The sequence below is a fragment of the Phalaenopsis equestris genome, unplaced genomic scaffold (assembly GCF_001263595.1).
Source record: "Phalaenopsis equestris unplaced genomic scaffold, ASM126359v1 Scaffold001032, whole genome shotgun sequence".
NCBI classification, from domain to species: Eukaryota; Viridiplantae; Streptophyta; class Magnoliopsida; order Asparagales; family Orchidaceae; genus Phalaenopsis; species Phalaenopsis equestris.
Genome location: NW_018165471.1, coordinates 175,837 through 202,514, shown reverse-complemented (window position 1 = coordinate 202,514; position 26,678 = coordinate 175,837). Strand labels below are relative to the sequence as shown.

The 26,678-nt window shown below is 34.9% G+C and overlaps 1 protein-coding gene across 1 annotated transcript; it reads right to left on the bottom strand.

Moving 5' to 3' along the window:
* Nucleotides 1–307: 307 nt before the first annotated feature.
* LOC110032823 (histone-lysine N-methyltransferase ATXR3) lies at nucleotides 308–26,618 on the bottom strand. The gene is given in 22 exon segments (XM_020736586.1): nucleotides 308–871; nucleotides 3,928–4,230; nucleotides 4,322–4,430; nucleotides 4,767–5,014; nucleotides 5,767–5,820; nucleotides 5,907–5,997; nucleotides 5,999–6,021; nucleotides 6,107–6,274; nucleotides 6,496–6,591; nucleotides 6,670–6,769; nucleotides 16,553–16,653; nucleotides 16,736–16,846; nucleotides 19,190–19,261; nucleotides 19,403–19,606; nucleotides 19,736–20,591; nucleotides 20,817–20,917; nucleotides 21,016–21,567; nucleotides 21,648–22,012; nucleotides 22,483–23,691; nucleotides 23,828–23,884; nucleotides 24,007–26,195; nucleotides 26,389–26,618. Coding segments are annotated over 21 exon segments (7,050 nt in total). The 5' UTR covers nucleotides 26,069–26,195; nucleotides 26,389–26,618; the 3' UTR covers nucleotides 308–703.
* Between the last annotated feature and the right edge of the window lie 60 nt (nucleotides 26,619–26,678).

Below are 26,678 nucleotides of genomic sequence, written 5' to 3'. Positions count from 1 at the left end.
AGCTATAAAGCTCACAAACCAACATTTTAGAACTAGTCTATTTTGATTGAAGAGCAATATCACCTTCTATAAGGTCATATTTTGATAACCTCATATTTTAGTACAATAAGAAAATCCATGAAATTTCAATAAATCTTTGAAGTAACATGTATTTCAATGGCATCATCTCCTATAAAAGGTAAATTTTTTTTTGGAGGGATCATCACTTCTATATACATCCACTTATTTGTTTGCAGCACTTGTCATATATGGTATGAAAAAATGAAATTAAATGGACAGCAGGGCACAGTGCAGGACAGCAAACATAAAATAAGATAAATGAACAAAATCTGCAGCCAGCTTCAAATGAATCGAAAGATTTGTACAGATGCAAGCTCACAACTTGACCAAGATAAAGCTTTGAAAGGAGCCGAGCCACCCAGGCAAAAGTTAAAGAGAAAAGAAAAAAAAGAAAAATAAAATGAAATGAAATAAACAAATCTACCTGCTAAAAACAAGCTTAAATCACTGCACTAATTCTAAATAATGAAATACAAATTACAGGAGAAAACTGTACACAAGGGAAGGAACTGAGAGTTCCTAAATAATCACCAATTCCCAAAAATGTGGAAAGAGGAGCGAGCTCTGCGGAGGCAAAGAAGTAAATATATAATATGTAAGATTGAATTCCCTGTGCTGTGTCTCTTCCCCAAACCCAATAAGCTCAGGTAGATTGGTATACGTTTGGCCTACTCTTTAACCACTGCACCATTTCTTTATCTAATGGGCACTTATTCAACACGGCGTCCAACATGGGACTCCCAAAAAATGCTGGGTTGCTCTTGAACACCCATATCCGATCCTTCGGCCATGGTCTCTGCGGCTGCTTCTCCTGTTCCAAATCATCATACTTTTTGTAAGCAGTTAACAAAACCCTTTTAACTTTTTTTCTTCCGATTTTAGTTTTCACCCACTTTGGGTGGAGATCAAAATCATAATGAGTCTGTTTGAGGTAGCTGAAATTTTTGTAAAGTTGATGGTAAAACTATGCTGGGAAAAACCTCTTAGAAAGCTATCGCGAGAATTATGAATACTTCTTTTTAAAAAATATTTCTTACTGTCAGCACACTAACAATTTGGTGGCAAATAACCGCTTTCCACCACAATTTTTAGAGCGCAGCGGGAAAGCAATTTCCCAAATATAATAATGGTGGCAGTATGAAACACAGACAAACAAATCAAATAGAAAACTATCTCAAAAGGACCCTATATTTATTTAAGGAGGTTTTGTGAAGCTTATCAAAAAATATTCATGTCTAAGGGGCCAATTGGCACGGTTTTTTCGCTGCTGTGCGGTGGGAAAACGTCGTAGAGGTCGTTGGTTGTTGTGGTGAGCCTGTGGTTTTGGAAAATCCATCTTAAACATGGGCAGCGGGTTCAACCCCGCGGCCCGCGTTTCTTCACAAACCTTTTACAGCCCTACCCTCGCTCTTCGCTCGTGTCCCACTCTCACCTCTCTCGTAATTTCTGCCCTAAAGGTAACATCACCTTTCTCCATCCTCTCCGATCCATGGCTTCGATGGCTAGGGTTGGTTCTGTTTTGTTCCATTGGTTGTTGCGGCGAGCTTGCCGTTCTTCTCCTCTCCCTCTCCCCTATATTCTTCAACTCGGTTGGATCATTTGCTCTTCGTCGCCTCATGGTATGCTCTAATTTCTGTTCAGCTATGGTGATGATATGTTCATAGATATGTGATATGTTGATGGATATGGTGGCCGTGTTGCAGATATTTCTGTTCCTTTTTTTTGTCTCTCTCATAAATTTATGTTGTCCAGTTCTATGAATGCTAGTTACCGTAATGGGCAAGATAAAAGAAATTGGTTCGTCTGCTACCCGGGATAGAGATGACATTAATATTCTGTGAGCTGTGTTAAGGAGGTTGAATTTGGAAATATGTCAACCACCTAATTTAACAAGAAAGGTTGGCAGAATATAATTTTTCGAAGCCACCTCCTGATTAGCTTGAATATTAACAAATGAAATATTAATATCTCGCACAATACTGATGAGTAATATTACTTCAGAGAAATATTATATGATTAACACTGGATATTCATTACAAAGAGGATATCTCAAACATTTTCCTAATATGAAATATCACATTCCTGATTTTGAGAGCGCGAACAATGTCACTTGGGATAGGAAAGAGCTGTTTAATGAAAAACATTCATCCATATGTGGTGTCATTGAAAGAAATTTTGGAGTTTGCAAAAAAAAAAAAAAAAGAGGCATATTGTGGGATATGCCTAACAACATATCCGTTTCCAAAATAAGTGCAGATTGTGGTCACCACGATGACTCTCAACAATTATATTCCACGACATCTTTCGTGAAACGACATTGACTTCAATAGAGTTGATGAAAATCATTCACATGTATCTACTAAAACATATGAATATTGCCTAGGGCAATTTATCAAAGGTTAAAAGTGATTTTCCTAAGACTTGCACGCATGATGGGGAAGGTGCAGGGGAAATGATAAGAGTTGAGGGAGATGATTACGGATGTCATGGTTGGAGGATGAATGAAGGGATTGTTAGTTTTTTTGTTGCCACTTTATATGCAATGTGTTGTGAAAACATTTATTGTTTGTTGTATTGATATTTTATGCAAATGATGTATATTTTACATCTATATTTTATTTTCAATTCTTAGGCATGTATTCTTTCCCACTTAGATGACTGATGAGACAAACATGAATATAATATGTAATCTAAATATTGCATGTTTTGTTTTTTAATCATGGAGGTTTATGATAAGATATTTGACTTTAAGAGTTCTTCCAGATGACCTATATGTTGAAATTGGTGTTGGACACATGTGAAATATCAAGGAAGGCAACCAAGTTGCTCTCCTTTTTCAGTCCTAAGGAATTTGAGGTTCTTCTGGATAATCTTTATTTTTTGTGACATGCATATGTGACACGCATATGTGACACATACGAGTTTAGGATTACGTAATTTCAAGGCAACCAATAACCCTTTTTTGCTCAGCTTTGTTGTCTTATTGTAGTGACAAATTCGTTGGTTTATACTATATACTCTGAGACATCACAGTTTCATAAAATTTGAATTGATTACTTTTATTATTCATTTTTACCAATGTTGCATCTAAGGTTTTGTGTTGTGTTGTTTTAAACCTTTAGAAAAAACGAGCCTGAAGACTTTCGGTACCTCCACAACATTGTACTGCTACTATGGATTACAATGTTCCTTACTTACTTCCCAACAACCACATAACTACCAGAGACAGTTTTACAGGTGTTCAAGAAGAAAAACAAAAAATTGTGACTTATTCAGATGCGAGAAAGGGTTGAGATTCCATCGCTGATGGCGATTTATCATGGAGAGCTTCCTTGAAGGACAACTTATGTCATGACATAAACTAAGTGCCTTTTAAAAACTATATTATCATATTATCAATTGTTATTTTAATAGTTTTTTTTAATTTTGATTATTGTGTTACTATTTTGTGAGGTATCTGTTTTTATTTTGGAAAATTCAAATTGGATATTTGCTTTCAAGTATGAAATGTGCTAACGGGAATAGTTTTAGTTTTTTATATAGAGCACTATAATACAAAGGCATAAAGTCATTTGTTCAGAAACAACAACAATACAGTTGTTTCAAAACTGCAAAAAACAAACAGACAACTCGTTTCTCCGCAGTAGCTTTTTAATGAGTTGTAGCTGCCCCAAACAGGCCCTAACTCTACCCAACCATGGATTTTATCATTTTTTTTTAATTCTACAATAATATGTTCTCAAGCTACATTCAGCAAAATCAAGTAGAACCTTAAACTAATCTAAATCTGAAAATCATATGAACACCAAAAGATAATTATAAAGCTGAACTTGTGCTAAATGGATCCAACTGATAAAATCTACTCACCATTCTGGATAGCATAAACCTCACTGTCCTCGAGTCGTAGACACGTTCATGAACAGGCTTATGAGATTTCCCATAGAAGGATGAAATATCAGGTAGAGACAAGCAACCCCTCCTAGCTCTTGCCAATCTACAGTCAGGCTCCGCATTGTTTGAACTATGCCAATAGATTAGCTGACCTAAACAATAATTCTCACCATATGTCTTGCAATACTCTTGAAAACCAGAGCCCATCTTGTTCGCATACTTGGGACCGAGATCAAGAGGGCTGATGTAAACTGGAGACGAGGTCACAGAATTATATTCCTGAATTATCCAGAGAAAGAAGGGAAAATTTAAAAAACAAACAAGTGAAAGATCAAGTAAAAAATGTTTGAAATCGCCTATTTTTACATACCCTGACTTTGAAAAAACACTTTGTATAAGCGTACATGTGAATTAGGTCCGCAGCAGCATCATGCCGACACTTAGGCGTGCATGGAAGGTTCCTCAACTCATCCCTTAACCTGGCGCATAAACACAGATTCATGAATATATTAAGAAGTTTTGAATAGCAAAGGGTCCCTTCGGAATCATTTTTATTTTTATTTTATTTTGTTTATGTTCTATTTCGAAAAAAAAAATATTTTGTATGTTTGATTTAGATATAGTTGTTTTTGAAAACGCTTAGAACACCTAAAAGTTATTTTGAGCGTTTTCAAAAACATATTCATTTGTTTTTAGAAATAAAAATAAAAACAGGAAAAACACACTAAATAAACATGTTTTTAAAAACAAAACAAAAAACAAAATAGATCCCAAACAAGCCCTAAATCATTGTCATTATATCAAGGGACACTTACCATAGCAACGACTTGCGGAGTTCTCGCTGAAGGTTATCTGAACCGGATGGATCATGTGACTGAAGCTTGGACTTCAAATCATTCAATAGCTCTGGTTCCATATGAGGAGTCATGGACTGGAGTAGCTCCTCGACCAGAGAACCCTCCCCTTTCCACAGGATAGAGACTAAAGCTTCAGGTTCGAGCTTCTTCACGGGAGGTGGGGCCTTTCTAGGGTCACCAAATGAGCATCTCATTACATATCTTAACTGAAATGCAAGCTTAAGGTCAGGCATTGAAAAATTTCATGTACATCATAACTAAGTATTAGATTATGAACGGCTAAATTGTAGGAAAAAAAAAATGCTTGAAACAGCATCAACAATAAAATACTTATATTAGAGAAATGAGTAATTTCTTGTGAAATCACTCATGGAGGGAAAAAAACCCATTAGAGCACCTATGATGATGACAGAGACTCAGATAGCAAAATAACACGGCTAAAGCTGTGATCTAAAGCAGACATGCTGCGAACACATAACAAGAACTAAAATATTTGTCCTGGAGAAGAACAAGAAGTAATGTGTTTACACTTTCAAGGTCTATAATTCTGAGGGATGAGAACTAATGAATTTATGCAATGCTATTGTCAAGAGAAACCAATCTTAACAGGTAGAAGTGTCAATTAAAAATTTAATAAATAATTGGCTATTGACGGAGAAGCTTCTATAACGTTTTTCATATCTTTGTTTAGTTTTTGAGGCGAGAATTAAGAATCTTCTCTCTTTTTTTTTTTGTGAAAAACTGAACTTACGATATCCTTCCTAATGCAACAATATGTGAAAGAATGGACCACATCAAGAGATCTAAAGCCACTTTCTCGAATGGTGGTCATGTATCTATACTCCTCTAATGAAGCAGAAATTGCATATCACGCAAACAATGGAACAAGACTTTCCAATAAATTAGTACAAAGAAGATCATTGCAAAAGTTCATGCCTGCATGATGCATGTTAATTACCTTGTCTAATGTAATCGCCATATTTTGTAGCCTTGCATTATAAACACCTTCAGCCTAATAAATAAAAAATGTAGGCAATAAATTAGTCATAAAAAAAAGTAAAACTTTAATACCACATAAAGGCTGGAACTACAAAATACCTGGACCAAAGCATCATTTCTTTCAACCTCAAGACAGATCTCAGCAAAGAACTTTTTCTTCTCTTCAACATTGTGCTTGAGAATCTCAGCATCTTTCAAAGTTTATAAACCTCAGCTTCATTCAACATGAACAACCAACAGTTAGTGGATTTAACTAAATTCTCATGAAGAGTGGTACAACTGCAGCAATGAATAACTACCAAACGAGCCGAATAAGCAACAAGCCAATCAGGTAGCCCCTCAAGCAAACAAGTTCCTACACCAGCTCTTCCCAGTTCAATATAGTCTTCTTGAGACAAAGAGTTGGCCTCACAAGCCTCCAAAATAAGTTTGTGCCGGTCTAGCACACCATGGCAAGCCATTAATACCTGACAATATAGTTTAGGTTGGCAACACTGGCTAAAAAAGAACTGAAGGAGCAAGATTCGAGACAGTAAAACAGCACATTCAAGCATCATATCTGCAATATTACGTGTATTCTACAATAACTTCTACAAGCAAATATAATCTGTGGTTCCATTAAAATGCAACTTCCATGAAAGAAAGACAATTATAATAATCTAGAGATAATAGAGGTATTGCTATATACCTTCTGAAATGCCCCTTCACCTGCCAGATTCAGATAGCTGCCTCTGCAAACATGGTTGCCACACAGACAAACTGATGCTTCATATTCTTCCTTGCTCTGCAAAACAAACAAAAACCATGATGACCATATGAATAAATCCAGAAAAAGCTGCAGACCTTGGAACAGGAAGCTAACCTCTGTTATGGAGTTGTAATCAAAAGTAATCTCCTCGCCATAAGCAATTGGCCGCAAAGAATAGATTCCAATCTGGTACTGACCATCAACAGCAGTAACTCTAGCAAATAAAAAAAAAAACCAAATATGTCCACATGAATACGTAAGCGAGCCTAAGTAAGCCTCAAAAGAACAAATTTTTTTGGCAATCCATGATTAAAAATGATGCCAAAAAAATGGACTGCATATCTCATGGAGAGCAGTGAATACTGAAGAGATATTTTTATTTCAGCTGGTGATAGATAGCAAATAAGAGCTCTAGTGGCTATTAAAAATAACCAAATATCACCACTAACAATGAGTCTGGACTTCAATCCTAATCCTGAACCAAGAATCACAGGATACACATACACTCGATTTTAAAATCCGGCTATGCTGAGCTGAGGATGTCAGCTCCCTGTACCTATCCATGCCAAAGTCAGGACATAATTCCACAAAGTTGGGTTTTGTGTTGATGCCAAACAGAGCCAGATCAATATACTTTTCTTTATTAGGGATTTCTGTATGATAACGTAATAATTTTTGTTGAGATGCTACTTTAACGTAAAGAGAGGCTGCTATGCGAACAATGATTATACTGACCATGAAGCCAAGTCGTACGTGCACAAGCAGCAAAAACCTTTTTGCGGTGAGTTTTCCAAACCAATAAAATGTATGATACATCAGGTTATTGAAAAGCAAACTTAAAAGCATTACCAAATGAATTCTAAGAAAAACAAAAATCAGACTAAAACGAAAAAACTAGGTTAACCGAGCAATTGAAATAAAAAAAACAATAATTTATAAGTAATAAAATAGTTTTGACGCAGAGTGGCAGGGGAATAATAACTTCCAAGAGTAACTTAGGGCAAAAAAAAGGAAAAGAAGGTTAAAAGGGCAACACAGTAGATCCTCACATAAGTCATGTTGAAACTGGACTGAAAAATTCACAAAATACAAGATAGATAATTTGAATCCTCAAAGCACATAAAAATGACAAAAGGTCAATGGTTCAGAAAAATTTTCATTCTTCTTATAATCAGAAACTTTATACATCACAAAGTTACCATAAATATACAAACTAATGAAAGATAAAATTAAACTTAGATTTATTACACAATAACACTTAGGTAAATAAGAAATAATACAGGTTGCTAATTCTTGACCATCACATCAGACATAATCACCTACTATCCAACGTTGGCCATCAACTCCCTTGAATTAGAAAGTAACTCTCCTTCAGAGAGTAAAAGTGGAGGTTTCTCTCAAAAATATCAGAAAAACCAACAATATATTCCATCAAGAAAATATTAGAATCCTTTGATAGCAAACAAAATTTACATTTTATCAAAACCACTATAATATTTTTAGATGTTACCGATAGCGTCATCGATGCTAGAAATATAATCAAACCATGGCCAGCTTATAGAATCAATAAGATGTGGTAAAGTCATAAAGGGTGCCTCAACTTGATGACAAAGTTGACTTATCAAATTGTGAGGGGCCCGAAACTAATTTTAAAAGGCAAGTACAAACACACTAGATTCTTATTGCTAAAGAATAGAAAGACTTAATCAATATGAAAGGAAAAGACGATAGGCAGAGTGTTGATTTTAAGCAAAAAAATTGAAACTGAATCATCACTACCCTTAAAAAGTTTCAAATAATAAAATAGTGCATATGATATGCACCTTCCATCATGTAAAACAATATTCATTTCAAACCAGCATCCAATTCATGCAATACTCTTAAAACGTAATGTAACAAGGCACAAAATGGATGTTTGGGACGCATCAACTAAAAGCCTTCTAATCCATATATCATGAAATGAGTTGAATCAACAAATGATTTACAATCTATATCAATGAGTTACTAGGATTCAATTTCAATTTCAAATTCAACTATAGGTCTGTATGAAGCACCATAAATAATATTAATTTGTTCATGTTTTTAAAATCAAGATAGGAAAATAAATAAGAACACAACTTCTAGAGTCAAAATTGGATAATTAAAATAGAGAAATGACTCATAAGTATTGGTGATAAGAGAAAATCTCGGGTAAATCTTATGAAACCACAATTAGGCCAACAATGTGGAATAGAAATGAGTGTTGGTTAGTAAACAATAATTGATATCTGAGTAACTGTGTCGGGTGTAGCTGAGATAAGAATATTTAGATAGACATGTGGAAAATATAGAAAAGATAAATTAAGAAATAATTATATTAAAGGATGGTCGCAATAACATCTAATAATGATAAAAAAAATGAAAAAAAAAACAATGGTGATTTGAAAAGATACAACATAGGGTTGCAAATGAATCAAATTAAGCAAGTAAGAGCTTGCTCGAGCCTAGGATTATTTGCCAAAATCTTATTTGAGTTCTATTTTGAGTATTTGTGGCAACGTTCAAGCTCAATCTGTTCAAGATTGAAACCATGGTTTGAGCTCAGCTCATCAAAGAAAAATACTTATTGACCCTATTAACAAGCAATGCTATCGAGCAATTCCTTAGTTGATTAAATAAACTTTGGAAAGCCTATTAATGAGTAGCATATTGAACTTAAAATGACACTTTAATTGAACAAATTACAAAGGTAACAAACATTTTACTAAGCATCAACAAATAGCTTGTATTCATAAAAAAAATAATTTAATATTAAAAAGAAAAAGACTTCCACCAAATCAAAAATTAAATAAATTTATAATTAAGAATTAAACAGGTATATTATTAGGTCTAAATTGTTCTTCTTAACGGTAGCTTTAGATGATATTAATCATGGTCATAATCAAGTTGAACACATCGTTATTCAAACTTATTTATTTATAAATTGAGTATTTATATGAATGTCCAAACCTATTTCATTAATTAATTAAATATCCATAAATGAGATCTAATCAAACCGAGCAACGACCGACCTGTTGAACACATTAGTGCATTCTTAGCACTAATAATATTTAGGATAAAAAATGTGCCTATTAGATGAGTGAATAAATTAACATCAACATCAAGAAGGACAAGGGGCAAAGGCTATATGGACAAAAATTAGTCAAAATAATTACAATCTCAAGTAGCACTTAATAAGAACAAATGAAAAAAGATAATACATAAGGCTAACACAGAATATTTGGGATAAAAATAATGATAATGATAAATGCCCAAATTCAAACCATCATTATAAACCAAGTATCTATAAATTATTCAATATTTTGTCTTCAGTATCTAGAAAATCAATAAATCCCTACATAAGCAGCATAATCATACAAAGGTATAGGTAGGCTCAATGACATTTCTCATCATGCACACAAAAAAATCTTTTGGTTTGCATGCTAGTGGTTCTTCCGATGGGTGCAATGTTAGGAGCCAACCACAGGGTACTGAAGTTTAACTAAATACACCAATGACTAAACCCATATTTATCCAGAAGCTTAAATTTTAGGAGGATTTACAACTTGGTACTTCTACATCAAAATTTTTATCAACTACACAATATGAGGCTAACCCAAACCTCAAGTGCATTAAACAGATTCTCCTTACATAAGTCATAAGCCATTAATCCCACTCAATGATGTGGGAGTAATCTGCATTTAAACCTTGCTCAATAACGATGGAAGCTGGTCAAGCCCAATAGGAGAAACAAACCACCTATACCAATTGTTAAAGAATAAGCCAAAAGGGACTGAACTTGCAGTAGATATATCAGTGGACAAATCTATTTTAAACTAAAAACTTTAAGTATAAAGGTGAGGACTACTTGAGACTCTAGTAGTTATAAATTGATCAAACATATTTTTTAACTACTTAAAAATGAGACTATATCAAAGCCTTCTGTGCCTTGACATGGTGCAAATTAAATCGAGGGAGTGATAATGATTAACTTTATAGATCAAATTCGAGATATTCTAGTGGTTATAAATTGATCAAGTTTATATTTGCTAAAAGTGGATTTTAGTTGTCGCACTTTTTATGACAAGCTTCAACTATAGTTTTAGATCCAAAGGGTTGTACTTTTATTTTAATTTTAGGATGAAAACCATTCATAATATAAATGTTACCATGTTTTTTTCATTAGAAATCACCGTTTGGAACAACCTTTTAACCGTGTTTATTTTCAATTGTGTTTGAATATTGCTTTCATACTGTTTTCTAACAATTTTGTGATGAAAAATTGCTTTTCACAACCACATAAAGTGTGCTAGTTGTAAGAAAGTTATAGATTGACTTTAAAAAAAATTATACTACCCACAAAAATTTTTTTAAAAAATCCCTTTTCTGACAACAACTTTACAACTACCTTCATAAAATGCCGCAACTGCACCAAACAGACCATTTAAAACCAAGTTCTTTGAATTGATTGAAGTTTTGCCTTCTGAACTTAGAAATACGAAGCAAGTATTCCCCTAAATTAACTTTCTTTCAACCCAAATTCTAATAAAATCATAAACAATATTATGCACTTCGTACTAGACTCCTAACTGGAATCTTTTAGGTGCCACCACCAACTTAATCTTAACATATTTAATTCATTCATAATAATCATGAAATACCAATCAAACAAATGCTTGAGTTCAAACACCTGATCAACAAAAGAAGTAGAATCATTCCTATAATCAAAAGTGAAGAATAAAACATTTTTATAATAAAAAATTAACTCCATCTTAATCTTTTGTACCAAAATTTGAAGAAAATCCCAACATTAATAAACACCTTAATTTCTACAAAATGATGATGTAAAACTCAAAACAATTAAAATCCATAAATTTTAACAGAAAAAGAATTTGAACAGTAAGGCCAATTCACAAATACAAAAAAAAAAACTTATATTGAGGCCATGAGTGAACAAAGCCAATCATTCAATAAAGCATTATAAAAACCCCAACTACAGCAAAAAAATTATCACTACTGTAATCTAGCAAAATCCATCGTTAATGCCAAGGTCATCATCAAGAGGAAAATACTAAGCAAAACAATTTCCACTAGCAATTTGTCACTCCTTTATTACGCTCTTTGTGACATCAATACAAGTTAATCTCCAAAAAAAAAAAATACATTTTCCATCAAGAAAGTATCATTTGACCATTTTCACTTCTGTTCAATTTCTTTCCAATTATTTACATAGAATCAATAACTGGGTAAAGAAAATTGGGGTTTAGGTTATGATGAGGATAGTCAAAGCTCCCTAGATGCAGAACATCAAGAAACTCAAGCACATGATTGAAAGAGATATGAAAGAGACAATAAAGAAGCACAAATAAATAATTTAAAAACCCAAAGAAGGATGGAGAATATATATATATATATCTGTGTGTGCCGCAAGCTATGGCCTGTTGCTTGGCGGGATTCACTGTAAGTCCTCTCAGGTCACGGGTTTGATCCCAGTGGCGTTGGGTTCTCGAATATTTAGGCACATGGCGCAGGCTTTCATCGTGGGGCTTAGCTTATGAGAAATCAATATTTGGGATCTACCAAATACAGATTTCCTTATTTTGTATATATATATACATATATATATATATCAGAGGCAACGAACAAGATCCCAAGCTAGACCCAAGCACAAGTTATTGTCATGATGGATGTACTTAACTTCTGGCTCATATTTTGGTCCTTAAAAAAATTTATTTTAATGATGTAAGAATGTGTGGAGTGAATTGTAATAAGGTTTACAGATGGGGAGTATAGGTGGCTGCCTACATGCATTGGCTATGGCATGGATTTTTCCATAAATACTTGATATTTTCCCTCCTCATTGGCAAGTTTCTTCTCCGCAAGGCTCTCCTAAAAAAATCATTTGAATTTTATAGGGGCTATATAATAGCTATAACTAAGAGAATAAATGGAAAATAAGTTTGAACACTTGCCAAAAAAATTGGACCTTGAGAGCTATGTGTCCGGTAGCCGCCCCCTCTCTTGGACCTTCTTCATGAAAATTGTTGACTTCATTCGTCTTTTACAAGATCTCCTCAATCACTTATAAGGAGCATTTTCTATATAGTTCCAACATGCCTAAAGGCCCTCTTTCCTTTCCACCAAGTCCCTAACTTGCATGCAAGTAGCTTGGAAGCCTCCAAATTACTGATGACCACAACCCCTTCCCCTCACAAAATCTGAGTAAATCTGACCTCTCTACGCAAGGATTCCAACACCTCACAATCATAAACTTTAGAACAATTAGAGCTGCTCTCCCACTCATCCAAAGCCTAACCCAAAAATTTCAAGATCTAAAACCAAAATTACTAACCCCTCCTCTCGCTAGGTCGATGGTCTGCTTACCTCTCTCTATACCTAGCCTACCTTTAAAACCCAACAACTCAATAAATCACATCCCTACTCACCGAATAAAAATGCCCTGCATTCTACATCCCTCACCATAAAAAAAAAAAAAAACCACCATTAAAATAGCCCTTACGCTTTCAACTAAACCTTCACTACCATTACATGAGATTAACCCCCATCACATGCTCTAAGCCAAAATAAAGGAAGGGGGCGATGCTTGTGATGGGAATCAAAGACCGAGAGCCTCAGAAGAGAAAGGGAAAACAAGTAATAGGGAGAGAATGAGATATTGATCAAGAGAGACAAACATATGAAGTGTTCAAACAGCGGCAACAACAAGCAATATTGAGAAAGGCCTAACAAGAGTGATGTTTGACTATACGATATGGAATGCCACCGATAAGTTTGACAAGCCAATCTTTGTGAATTGATGCCTTAATTACTCCCCTCACTCCACTAAAGGAGAGAAAGAGTGGAATCGAGAAAATAAGACATTGAGCAAAAAAACAAAAGATGAGAAAGTGAATAGGAAGCAGCAGCTTCAAGCATGATTGGGATAGGCACGATAATAGTGAGGGTTGGTTGTTGGATATTAGCAGTCATAAAAACGCTTGAGGAGCCAACATATGGAACCATGTCATGGTTCATCTTCTTCTTATGCTTCCGTTCATCATTCTTCCTAATAGTTCCTAGCATGAGGTGATTGATTGGGTTGTTTGTAATTAGAAGAGTGCACTAAAACTATTTCCTTCACCTTGCTTTCTTAAGTAAACATATTAACCTTACTATAACATTATAATTTATATGTGGTTATGTTTGAAACAAGTATTTCAAAACAAGACTTTCAAGATTAAGTGATTAAAATGCATGGAGAATAATTTAAAATGATTCAAGTATAGTCACATTTGAATTAAGATTTGTGATAACAAGCCATAACAAACCTAAAATGAGAATGTTGTCATTTCTTTAAATTGATAATACCCTTAATTAAGCAGCAAGATGTGCATGTATTTTGATGGGTCTAGTATTTTAAAAAATTAAATATAATAATTATTTTGTATATATATATATATATATAATAATAATAATATTCCTTAATTTCATAAATGACTCCGCTAAGGCATAAAGTTCAATGTAATACATACATGAACCTAATAACTAATATTTATATACACATAATTCTGAGTAAGATTATCATTAAGAGCAAACTTAAGATAGAGAAACCCACGCCTATAAATCATAAAAATTCTTTATCAAATTAAGTATCAGGAAAAACTATATGAGCATGTTGGTGTAAGAATGTGTTAACTTCTCCATTAGGGTGAAGACATTAAAATTAATATATGGTGTTAAGATATAAGCGCACATATAAAGCCACCCAACAATTTGCACAATAAAGTTTAAAGATGTTTAAAGTGGTAGTGATGGAACTCGTTGAACATTAGGGGAGTGCATTAATTGGTTCAAACAAAAAAATCAAATCAAGCTAAATCAATTACATTTGGTCATTGGATTAATTGATTTGATTATTAAAGGGTAGTTCAAATTTTTATTTTGAATTAAGGTTCATTTGGATTTCGGTTTCAGGTTCGGTTTAATAAAAAAAAAAACTGGTTAAAGCAAAAACTGAAAGGCAATTCTTATACACACACACACATACAAGTTTGGTTTATTATTTTCTCCTTATATTTTAATTTGATTTTATCTTTGCATTATCAAAATTAAATATTTCATTTTATTTTTTAAAATTCAATCAAATTGAAACAAAACCGAATAAATCAAATCATATTACAATTCAATTTGGTTTAGTTCTGCTTATGATTTAGTCGGATTAATTTTGCCTGTAATGAATCAATTCAACCAAACTAAACAGATTTACAACCATACTCAATAACCATGGCTTTTTACCTATTGCTATCTACTAAGTTCTTAGATAATATGGTAGCAGTTTATATTAAATTCTTATAAAAAATCCATCTTGTTTGTCTCGTTCTTTAAAATAATATACGTTATTATCTATCATGAAGCATGTTGTAACTTTGTATTCAAGATTGATATATTATATTTATGAAATAAGCACCATTGATATAATTTTAATTTATTAGTACAAGTGGAAAAAGTTGTTAATATCACATAATCATATGTTCAAATTGGATAATTATTATGTTGCTCATTCGCATGCGTTGGCTAGGCCACTCACAAGTTGAATGAGTATGTCAACGGGCCGATTCCTGTGATTAGCATGCCTCCTAGCGGATCTTCTACATGTGCCAGCTTTATCTGGGAATACCTCATGCTAATTGTAATATAGATTAATGCATTTCAATAAAGGATAATACGAGATCTGATATTATTATTAGCATGAGATTGTAATAGATAGATATTTTTGAGATTCATCATATTGTATATGTATATCTCAAGTATAATGTTATATGTTTGTTTTTACATTGTGTTATAATATTATTAGTTTCTTGAAAATGACATTTCATTATTGACATATCTGGGATTATTAAATGATGTTGGATGTGTTTAAGAGTGCATACTGTTTTAGCATTCATTGTTTTTTATAACATTAAGTTTAAACTAACTACTAAGAATAGTAAGCACCCAACTAATGTATTATTATCTTTTAGAAAGTGCATTTCTTTGTGCGGTTATTTAAAGAATAAAAGGTAGCTGATATAGAGGGTAAGCTAGATGAGTAGTAAGTATTTGGTAATTTGAAGTTAATGAATGATTGATATGCATCTATATGGTTCCAAAGCTAGTGTTTGATGCTTTTGTATGCCCTAAGCCGTTTTGAGAATAATAATTGCAATGATTCAATTTAAATTTTATGTTGATAGATAAATAGTCTAGATATTATATGAACGCAGTAGCTTTGTTTTGCTAATTGATGCATATTCAATAAGGAGAGACATTATAATATGGACAACTAGAATCTAAAGGAGAGAGGAATCACCAACAAGATTAAAAAGATAATATCAAAGAATTCTTTGCAAGCTTATCTAGCTCTACAAAGAACATCATTAGATTTCATGATTGGCTGACCAATAGGATAAATGGATTGTGCAATTACCTTTTGTATAAAATGAAAACCTAGGTCAACTCTCAAGGTCATTTCTAGCTCTATCCTTTCCAGTTCATCAAAGAATTTCAAAAATAAGAAAATTAGAAGTTATAAACATTTTAAAGGTAAAGGAAAGTCTTTTTGTGTTGCCCAAAAAAATCAGACCATAATAAGTCGGTGTAAGTCAGAGATTATAGAACACCAGAATAGAACTGAAAAGGAGAGAATAGAAGAGTTTATTGATACCACAACAACCGTATATTTGCCTCCATTTTCTAGTTCAAGACCAACTAGCTTAAATAATACCCAAAGCCAAATAGTAATATAAGTAAATGATTTGCACACATACAAAGAAGACCGGCAAATTGCATAAAACAGGTGAAAATAAGAATTACAAGTACTCAAGCAAACATGTAAAGGCAATCTCATCTAAAGGAAAAGCAAATTTTTGCACCGATGAGTTACTGTTCTATGAGAACAGGCATAAGTATATTATTCAGGATCAGATGTGAGAGTACTTACTTCGCTTCACAATTTGGACGGCAAGAGTGACATATTCGACTGGCATAGTTTGCTTTATGCATGGCATCAACAACAACCAAGTCATATCCATCACGGTCACCCTATAACTCAAAATTCAACAAAAAACCCACTCGATATACTACAATATGTTAAATCAAAGAATGAGAAAAAAAATATATATACCTTTGGCCTCTCCAAATAAATGTTATAAAACTCAGGCGCTGGTTCTTGATTGTTCTTTTGCAAAGACCTAATTCCATCCTGCTTTTCAAACCATTTCCAAGATGGATACACCTAAATAGGGAATAAAAATAACTTTAGTTTTAAGATAAAAGATGAATAATTGAAGACCTCACTTCATCATTCTAGTAGGAAGCTAGGATTATATCAAACAGATTCCAATGCGAATCAAACTTGAATAAGAATCTAATTTATTATACCTAACACTGAAATGAGACATTCAATTTTACAAAAAAAAGATGCAAGCAATTATCAGTGTAAGCGGCGAAGAATTTAGCTCAAATGAGAATTACTGATGCAAGTAGCTCGCCTTTGAAATAAATAGTGAAGAATGATTCATTATGCCAATCCCCTATATTCCTCTAGCATATAAAATATTCTTGATACATTCTTTTTATAGATAGCATGCTTCTAATAGGTGAAACCTCTACTGAAATAAGTGGATAGTTCAAAAATTCAAGAAAATAATCAGAAGACAATATATTAAATATTAATAGAACAAAGACGGTGTATAAGATATGCAATTTTAATGGATGTGATATTATTAAAATATAATTTGACAACTAGATGAAATATATTTAAGTATCCTGGATATATTAGACAGAAAAATAAGGTATAAATGAAAATAAAACCTCCAAAGTAAGGCCCAATGTCTAAAATTGAGATATGCTTCATAAATAAAATATAATAAGAGAATATCATAGAGACTCAAAGTTACACTTCATAAAAATACAATTTGTACAAATTATATTGTATGAATTTGAGTGTTGGGAATATTAAAAAATCATCGATAAAAAAATTTAAAAATGACAAAAATTGAAAAATACTAAAATAAATGTATGTAAAAAATAGAAAAGATAAATTGGAAAATAATAATTCTAGACCACTATTGAAATAAGTGAATAAGTTAAAACAATGAGGAAAATCCTTAGAAGATAAATTGCTACTGATTAATAGAACAAAGACAATACATACCAAAAAAAAAAACTTAATGGGAGTGATAAGGAGTTTCAACAAATCACCCGAAACAATAATGCGACATGATTTCAGGTTAACACGATTAACTTTCTGATTGAGATCGACTCAAGTATTTTGACCGTTCAGTTCTTGATTTTGGTTCGGGTTGACCTGAAAACCTAAAGTTGTCCAAAAATTAAACTGAATTTAACTCAAATTTATTCTGAACTTCACCAAAATTGGCATCTTCTATGTCCATGAACCTCTAAATTTTAAATAGATTACTTGAGTCAGGGATGGGTTAGTTGAGTTGAAGGTAAGTTCAGTTCTAGCCAAACTTTCTAGTGTGTTTAATAAATGGGTTAAGTTTGATCATGTGGGTTCGGGTTGGGTCAAATAAGATCAGGACTAAACTTGGCTCGTTAACTCGAATTGAAACCCCTAAGAATGACATCACTAGTTATCATAAACTATTAAAAGAAAATTAGGTAATAAATAGATTAAATAAATTTAAGTATCTCATATCTCATATAAATAGAAGATATTAATGAGGAAATAATTCTAGGGGTTGGCACAATGGCTGAAATAGATAAAATGCATCATGGGTGCTATATAAAAAAGAGAATATAATAGGAATTTAATATTACACTTTACAAAGCGGCAATTAGTATTATATTGTATGCAACTACGCATTGAGCACTTAAGAGGTCATTGAAAAAAAAAATTAATATGATAAATAATAATATAAAAATAAATGAAGAAAAAAACTAGTAAATATAGATTAGATAATGTTTACACTAAAGGGACATTGAGAATAGATCTACGGAAATTAAGGTTGTTCAAAACCATTTTAAGCTGCTTAAGAATATACAACAAAGGATAATGTCGATAAAATTGCACAAAAAGACTAAGATGCAAAAAAAAATGTAACAAAGAAATTGGGTAAATAAAATAAACAAAATTAGTTTGACACCTCATGTAGCACAAAATAGAGATTAATGTAAAAAAGTGATTACTAAAGTTGACCAAAAAATAGTTAGAATAGAGTTAATGATGATGTTAATGGTCCTAAAAGAAAGATAACAAGCAGCACTTATCAAACAGTAAAATAAAAGTAGAGCTTTTAGAAGCTGTATTGAGAAGTCAATAAAAATATTTTCCATATCAATCTATAAGCAAATGTCATATCACTCAACCCAATTGTAAAATATATTTCACTCACAAAGTAAACGTTAAATGGATCAATTTAATGTGGGAGCAGGAAAAAAATAAAGATTTTTTAACATACCAAGCACTATCAGTCAATGGTCGTTGTTTAAAAAAGTTTCTGAAAGCTGGTAGAAGCAAGATTCACTATTTCATAGCAATGAAAACAACTTGGCAAAAATAGCTCAAATTTACACATGAAGACAGAAAATAACAACCAAAGTGAGGGACAACCTCGCCCAAGAACTCCACAACAAAATCATCTTCACTGAATCCTTCCTCTTTGTTGCAAACCACACCAAGGCCCTGACAAGGAAGGAACAAAGGGAATTAAGATAACACAATAATATAATAAAAACTACTCAATACATACATACATACATATATATATATATATATATATGTAGACATATATATGTGTGTGTGTGTGTGTGTAATGCAGAATACCTTTCTATAAGCAACATAGTTATCAACAGGGCGGCTATGAATGGCCTTTAAGATGGCATTGCACAGTTTCATCACTCTTTTATCACCTTCCTCCTCTGCCGCGGTCTGGATTTCTTCAACAACAGGCTTAAGAGGATAGATCATAGGTGTATTTCCAGATCCAGTGAAGTGCCTGACTTGCTTGTTCAAAGCACGTAGAAGTACCTTAATACAAGAAGAGGACAACTAAGCAGGAGTGTACATGCAAAAGAAGATACCACTATGTGTGCCTGTGTTGATAGAGTGAGGCTAGCAGAACTTGGAAAGCAAATTCACTAGATATTATACGCATACCTCTTCAATGAATCCATGTTTATCAGCCAATGGCCAATCAGGCTCATCAGGTATGGAGTCTAGTAGAAGGTTATATGTATATGGATCAATGCCATACACTTCTTGCTCCAAGACTTCAGCCCCAAGTAGTTTTCTGGGTTTGTATTCTTTTACCTCAGGGATTTCCAAATCTGGTTCCTCGATACCATTTTTTTGAGCAAGCAGTTTTTCAAAATAGCCATCAGGTAAAGTGACCCGCATTTTCCTCTTCACTTCTTCTTCATCTGCTATAACAAGATATTTGTCAATAACTTCATACTTCCTTGTGACCGGAGGAACTAGACTTGCCTTAGTCATACGAGCGCCCCATTCACGATCATCAATAATTGTATCAAAAGTCTCTTCCATCATAAAATACTCATTCCCTTTAACAGCAACAGTTCCAACAGAAGCATTCAAATCCAAATCACTTTCAGTATCCGAAGCAGTGCTCTCGTCTTCACCTCCATCATCATTTTCAGAAAAATCATTTTCTTGATCATCAGATGTTTCACTGTCAGAATTCATATTTTTTTTCTTCAGTTTAGAAAGGCTCCTTTTGATTTCACGATCAAATTGTCCGGAATCTATTCCTTCATTGGCATAGACAAGGCTATTGCTCTTAGAGGTAAATTTCCTTTCACTGATTACTTTATTTTGAAACTTTCTATGTTTAGACGCTAACAAATACAATCCTGCTTCTGAATCATCTTTTAATATCTTTCCAGATTCATCTCTTTCATTATTCAATCTTGGGTTGTGCTCCAAACTTCTTGCCAATTGGATTAGTAACAAGATAATATGCTTCATTTCTTTACTATCTCCACGATTTTTCGCTCTGCACAATTATTTTAATCATTAAGCAGTATTTTTGGGTAAAATAGATCAAAATGATTATTTTTGCTTGTGGAAAACAAACTAAGCACAAACATTAATCATACCCAAGGCAATTTATATAATAAATCAATAGAAAGCCTTGTGATTTTCAAAGCAATACTGCAAGAAGAGTACCAATAGTCCTAAAAGACGCATAAACAGACAACAGAGAAAAAAGGGTTCTTACTTTAAAGCATCTCGGCATATACGGCTAATGTCATCTTTCAGAGAACTCAAACCATGACGGACATAGTAGCCCCTTCTCATCCTATCCTCAATTTCAGCAACCTAAATGAAAATAAAAAACAAACAAAAACCAAGAATAATACATGCAATAGTATAGCAAAAAAGTTGGACAAGACAAAAATTACAGGAAAGGTTTATACTTTTGGCATGAAAAATTCAGAAGAATTTCCTTTCATAATGTTCTTTAAACTGAACTTTGCGTATTCTTCTAATTTCCTGTATCCAGTCTGTGTTTTCCTACGCATCCAGTGCCTCATTTGTGCATCTCTAGGCACAATTGACGAGGACTTCCGACCATCAAAAAGCTTAGCTCTCTTATAAAAACCAGGTCGAAACACATGACCAGAAGACTCCTTTATGTCCGCCATTGCGGAGTCAAAACTGCTAAAATCCCCTGACTCAAAAGAATCATCCAAATAACTTCTTAATCCTCTATATTCTTTAGAAACAAAATAATTCCTGTCAGTTATCTGTTTAAGGCTTTTCATCTTTGAATGAGAATCCTCATGGTTCTTGGGTAACCAATTTATATTCTGAAACTTAGTTTTCAGCTCATTGAATTGATTGCATCTTTCACTGAAAACAGAAGAAACGCAGGGAAACAGCTGCAGGACTTCCTCAAGTAAGCCAGGACTAATATTCGAGCAACCCGTCAAAACAACAGATGTCAAGTTTTTCTTCTCATAACCATTCTAAAAATAATTAAAAAAAAATGTTAAAATAAATTTCCACAAAGTAAAAGCGACCTTAAAGTGCAGCAGATTAAACTAACCATAATACTTCGAAACATAGAATCTGAACAACTTGCACCAAACGCTGAAACATCAACATGTCTGCAGATATGCTTGTAGAACTTTACTGCTGCATTCCAGCGTTTACAGGTAGCAGCAGAAGAAGCAAGGGCGTTCATGTCAGACCTTAAGAAATGGAAAACCCTAGCCAATATCTGACCATTAAGTAAACCCCAGCTTTCATCATCCTTAGTTGAATTTTTACTGCTATCTTCAGCAAATACAGCTGCACCACACAACTCTTCAAAAGAACTTTCGTTCTTCTGGTCAATTTGATCGTCTTCTGTTTCAGAGAATTCATCGCAATCATCTACACGGAACCGGACTCTTTTTACGGGGCGATCCTCTGCATCAAGTGCTAAAAACCTCAGAATTAATAGTATCAATTGTAAGCACTCTCTTACTAAGTCTCAACAGTTGAGGACAAAAAAAGAAGAAGCACATGAAATTTAGAAGTTAAGAATAACATAAATTGATCAAATATAAATTCCCAGCACACACAAATGCATGAACACCCAAGGAAAGTGAAAACATCTCAAGAGTTAAAAATAGGATAGAACTACAAGAAATTCCTCCATAAAATTTATCCAGACCAACTATAATGAAATGGTTTCAACGAATACATAGCACATTCAACTAACTAATTCATTCTCCAACATACAGAAAGTTGTCCCATGGAATGAGATTAAAATTACTAAAGAAAACAGCAAGCCGAAAACATTAATAAGTAAAGTGTGAAAAACATTATATAAATAAATGTGTGCAGACAAGCAACGCAGATAGATAAATAAACAAAGCATGGATTCAATAGCACACCTGATTTCCAGAGCTTATCTGACGAAAGGTCGTGAACCAAAATAGCAGAATTTTTGCTAATGGACGAATTAAAAGGAAAGTGCCTATCTAATTCCTTCTTTGGTTGCTTCGCACTAATCCAAGGATCCAAAACCTCATTTATAGCAGCAGCAAACTCTCTGTTCTTGTAAGATTTCATGACGAGTTCATGAAGCTTACCACGCATATAGCCTATGAACTGTGGATGTGAGCGGTGAAATGAATCAACAGTATTCTGAATATCACTATTGGTATCCTCAGTTGCCACATTTACTTCCACTCCAGAATCAGTAGCATGGAAATCCACTACATTCCTACTCATTGGAACCCACGTATTGTCAAGCTTCCTGAACACACTAGTATTCTCTAAAATTTTACCTTTGGAGATTAATTCCTTTAATTCTTCAAAGCAAAAAGGACCATGCTCATGACCAGCACCATCCAAATAGTACCATTCACCTAAATTAAGAGAGAGCTCATGAACTGTACAAACATGATCCCTAGGAATATTAAGAACGGTCCTACATTTGTGCAAACTTTGTGAGTCCAATTCACTGGTCCTCCTTGAACGGGAAGGGGTTTCATGAAACAAGATTCTGTCACCGCTTGCTGAATTAGAATACAGTGGTCTAATAGTATGCCGCTCGCTATCTCTTGCTTTGATACGAGGTTCAAATGAATCGTGGTCTTTCACGACACGTGTGTTTATCCTAACCACGGGCTGAATTGCTCCTTTCACTCCCCTAGGAACTAGAGCTTTAACCGGCCCTGATCTGATTGACATACTTTTTGCATCGTTAATTCCATCACTATTATCTTCTGAGAATGAAAAAGCCCAAGTTGGTAAATCAAGCTTCTGGATCCGTGAGGGGTAGTAAAGATCATCACGTCTATACCATCGGGGGTCCTCATGGCCACATTTTGGCATCTCGCATAGAGGGTAGCCATGATTAAGGACAAGCTTCTTTTTGGAACCAGCTTCATCATTTCTCTTCCAGTCACCACCTTTGCAAGACCATCTACCAGCAAACCAATCATCAGAACAACCATTGAGATAGGACTGCTTCTCAAACAACGCACCTGATCTGGTTTCAGCAGTTTCCCTTGATAACCGCTCATTATTTCTACCTATTCCTTCATCCGGTTGATGTGAAATTAGTTCATGACTACGAACCTGGAATCTTGTGAAACCTACACATTGTGCATGGATGCCATTCAGCCAAAAAATATAATAACAACAGCATTACTGAAAGATACATTTAAAGACAATGAAAACCAAACATCAGTAAATCTAATCAATGTAAAAATAAATGACTGAGCGGTATACCTTCAGACTGACTCCAATTCTCCCATTCTACATACTGAAAATTCGCATTCAGAGCCCCTGGAAAAAAAAAAATGAAAGAAAGAAAAATACAAAAATGAGAAAAAAAAGAAACCCGCATATAGACATTATTTAGTTCGAGTAACATTTTGGGTTTGTCGTGAGGAGAAGAAGAAGCATACCTCCAATTGTCTCTAATTCCTTTCCATCAATAACACTGCACCCCTTAAATAGAGCTTCCACTCTATCATCAATATGAAGATCCTCCGTCGTCTCTGACATAAAATTATCATTCAGCTGAGGCTTTTGCAGAGTTGTAGGATCCAAAGGTTCCCCACTTGACTCTCCAGCATCCATTAGCAAATTACCAGGAGCTTCAGGGGGGCTTACCATCCGAGTTACAGTATCTGAAACAATTGAAGGTAAGTACAAAGGAACCAATGGGGAAGAGGCATTTTCAACTGTAACCCAACGATCACTCTCAGAGTGCTTTATTAAATGATCCGAAAGGAGAATCCCTTCTTCAACGAGCTGCTTCAGATCAGCTAATCTAGATGGACCCTGCTCTATACCAAAATGATCCAGATAAAACCACTTTCCAGCACATGTAGCAGGTATTGAAGTAGCATGGGGCGGAGTATCACAAATGTCCATATCTTCTTCCATAGATGATAACGCTTCAGAATAACCATTAATCTCAGGAGGAGGAGGAAGGGGAGGAGGCATTACAGGAGGAGGAGGTGGTGGTGGTAAGGGAGGGGGTGGAGGAAGATCAAGGGGCTCCCTTTCAGTATCCAAAAACATTTTTTTCTTGCTAGAACTATCATTGGCACTTCTATCAGAAGCATAACCGCTTTCATTTGACTTCCTAATTGAGCTACCCCTGCGCATATCTTTCCCACAGCTATCTCTCCATTCCACCGTCTCTTGGTGCCTACTGCTTAGCTGTTTATCACTTTCCCCCTTTTTGCCTAGTTCTCGATGGTCTGCTGCCCTTCTACGATCACGAGGAGATCGCTCTGAGCCTGGAGCACGATCCCTGTGATCACGGTGCCTGGCTCGCTCATGTGGAGACCTGTCTGTATGAGTGGGGGTTTGTTCTTTGTGATAATGGTGAGTACCTTTTTCTCTAGATCGACTGCGAACTGGAGTCCTGTCCCTGTGGTCAACTTGGGACCTAGCAGTATGTCCAGGGCTGCGCCCTTGCCTACGATGGCATGACCTGGATGACACAGATGAGTTGTGAAGTCTAGAAGAAAGCCTGCCAGAAGATGCAACTCTTGAGGAAGAAGATGATGCATTTCCATGGATTCTCTCAGAAAATGAAAATCTGTTAGTCTCCTCTGACTTTCTTTGGGTCTTGGAACGTGAATGACCATTTGATTCTTCATGGTACTTGCGACTACCACAACTTTCAGATTCCTTGCAATGACGTTTTAACCAGTTATCTGAATGGCGCTTCTTATCACGATTCTTCCCATTGCAGAGTTCAACTTTATGCTGCCCCGATTCATTTTCAGCAGCTCGAAAGCTCTTCTTGGAATCCCTCTCATGAGGACATCCAACCCCATCCAAAGAATCTCTTTTCCTTTGGACATCATAATGCCCAGCGTCTTTTTTCCTGTAGCCATTTTCTGGGGATCGTTCTCTGTCAACCTTTCGCCATTTTGAAGAAGTAAACTCTCCTTTTTCCAGTTCTCCTTTCCAACATCTGCCTGAACCAGAATCTGACCTCTCCCCACTTTTCTTCCATCTGTCCACAGTTAACTCGCCCTTCTCTAGGTGCAGTCTGCTTGACCTCTCAGTGAGGCATTCTCCCGTCTGCCCTCTATCAGGAATGAATTCTCCCAGTTCCACGTCACCATTCCGTGACTTCTCTTGAAAAATCCCCTCCTTATCCAATGCCCCTTTCTTCATCATCTCCAAGAAAGATTCATCGTTCTCCAATTCAACATTTCTTGATGATTCCTTCTCGGAACTCCCTTTCCGGTGTCTCTCCGGAACCAACTCACCCTTCTGTTGCTCGCTCTCTTTTGACCACTCGCTCAATTTGCCAACTTTATCTGAACCTAGCTCTGCTCTCCTGAATAGCTCCTCCTCTTTCTCGGATACCTTCATAGTATTCTCCTGCTTGAAAGAATTAGCTAGAAAAGCTCCGTTACTACTGCCACACAATACCTCCGAAGCCGGAAATCTCTCCAATACAAGCTGTGAGGTCGCAACAGAGACTCCTCCATCGCCCATGGAACTCCAACCGGAACCCTAGTCGAGGGCCCGACTAAGACCCACCGTAACAGAACCTTTAATTGTCCACGTCCCCAGGGCTGTCGACGCTCATTCTCCGCTCTCTGAATCTCCAGAAACAAAAACCCTAATTTTCACAAATACGAAACAAAGAGCGCGAATTACATCACCGGCGTGAATCAAAGAAGCTGGAGGCTGCGCAATGTAGGGTTTCGAATTGTAACGAAAGCTATTATGAATGATTCCTAGGGTTTTGGAAACAACGTCTCCGAAATTGCACGAAAAACAAAAAGAAACCGGAGGAGATCAAAAGGGCTCACCGGTCAAGGATCGAGACAGCAGCTTCCAGTAACGAGAGATCCAACTCCAAAACACGTCCTCACTAACGCAACAATGAGAAAACTCTTTTTCTCTAGCTCTCCCTTCTCCTTCTTCCCATTCCTTGCTCCCGCTCTCGCTCTTTCTCGCGCGCGCTCTCTCCCTCTCTCTCTTCGGCAAGAATCGGAGAAGACGATGATGAAGTCTATTCTGTTCTCTCTCATACAAATTGGATTCCGAAATCTATATACCAGAAGAAAGGGTGTTTTTACGAGAATACCGTATTGTTATG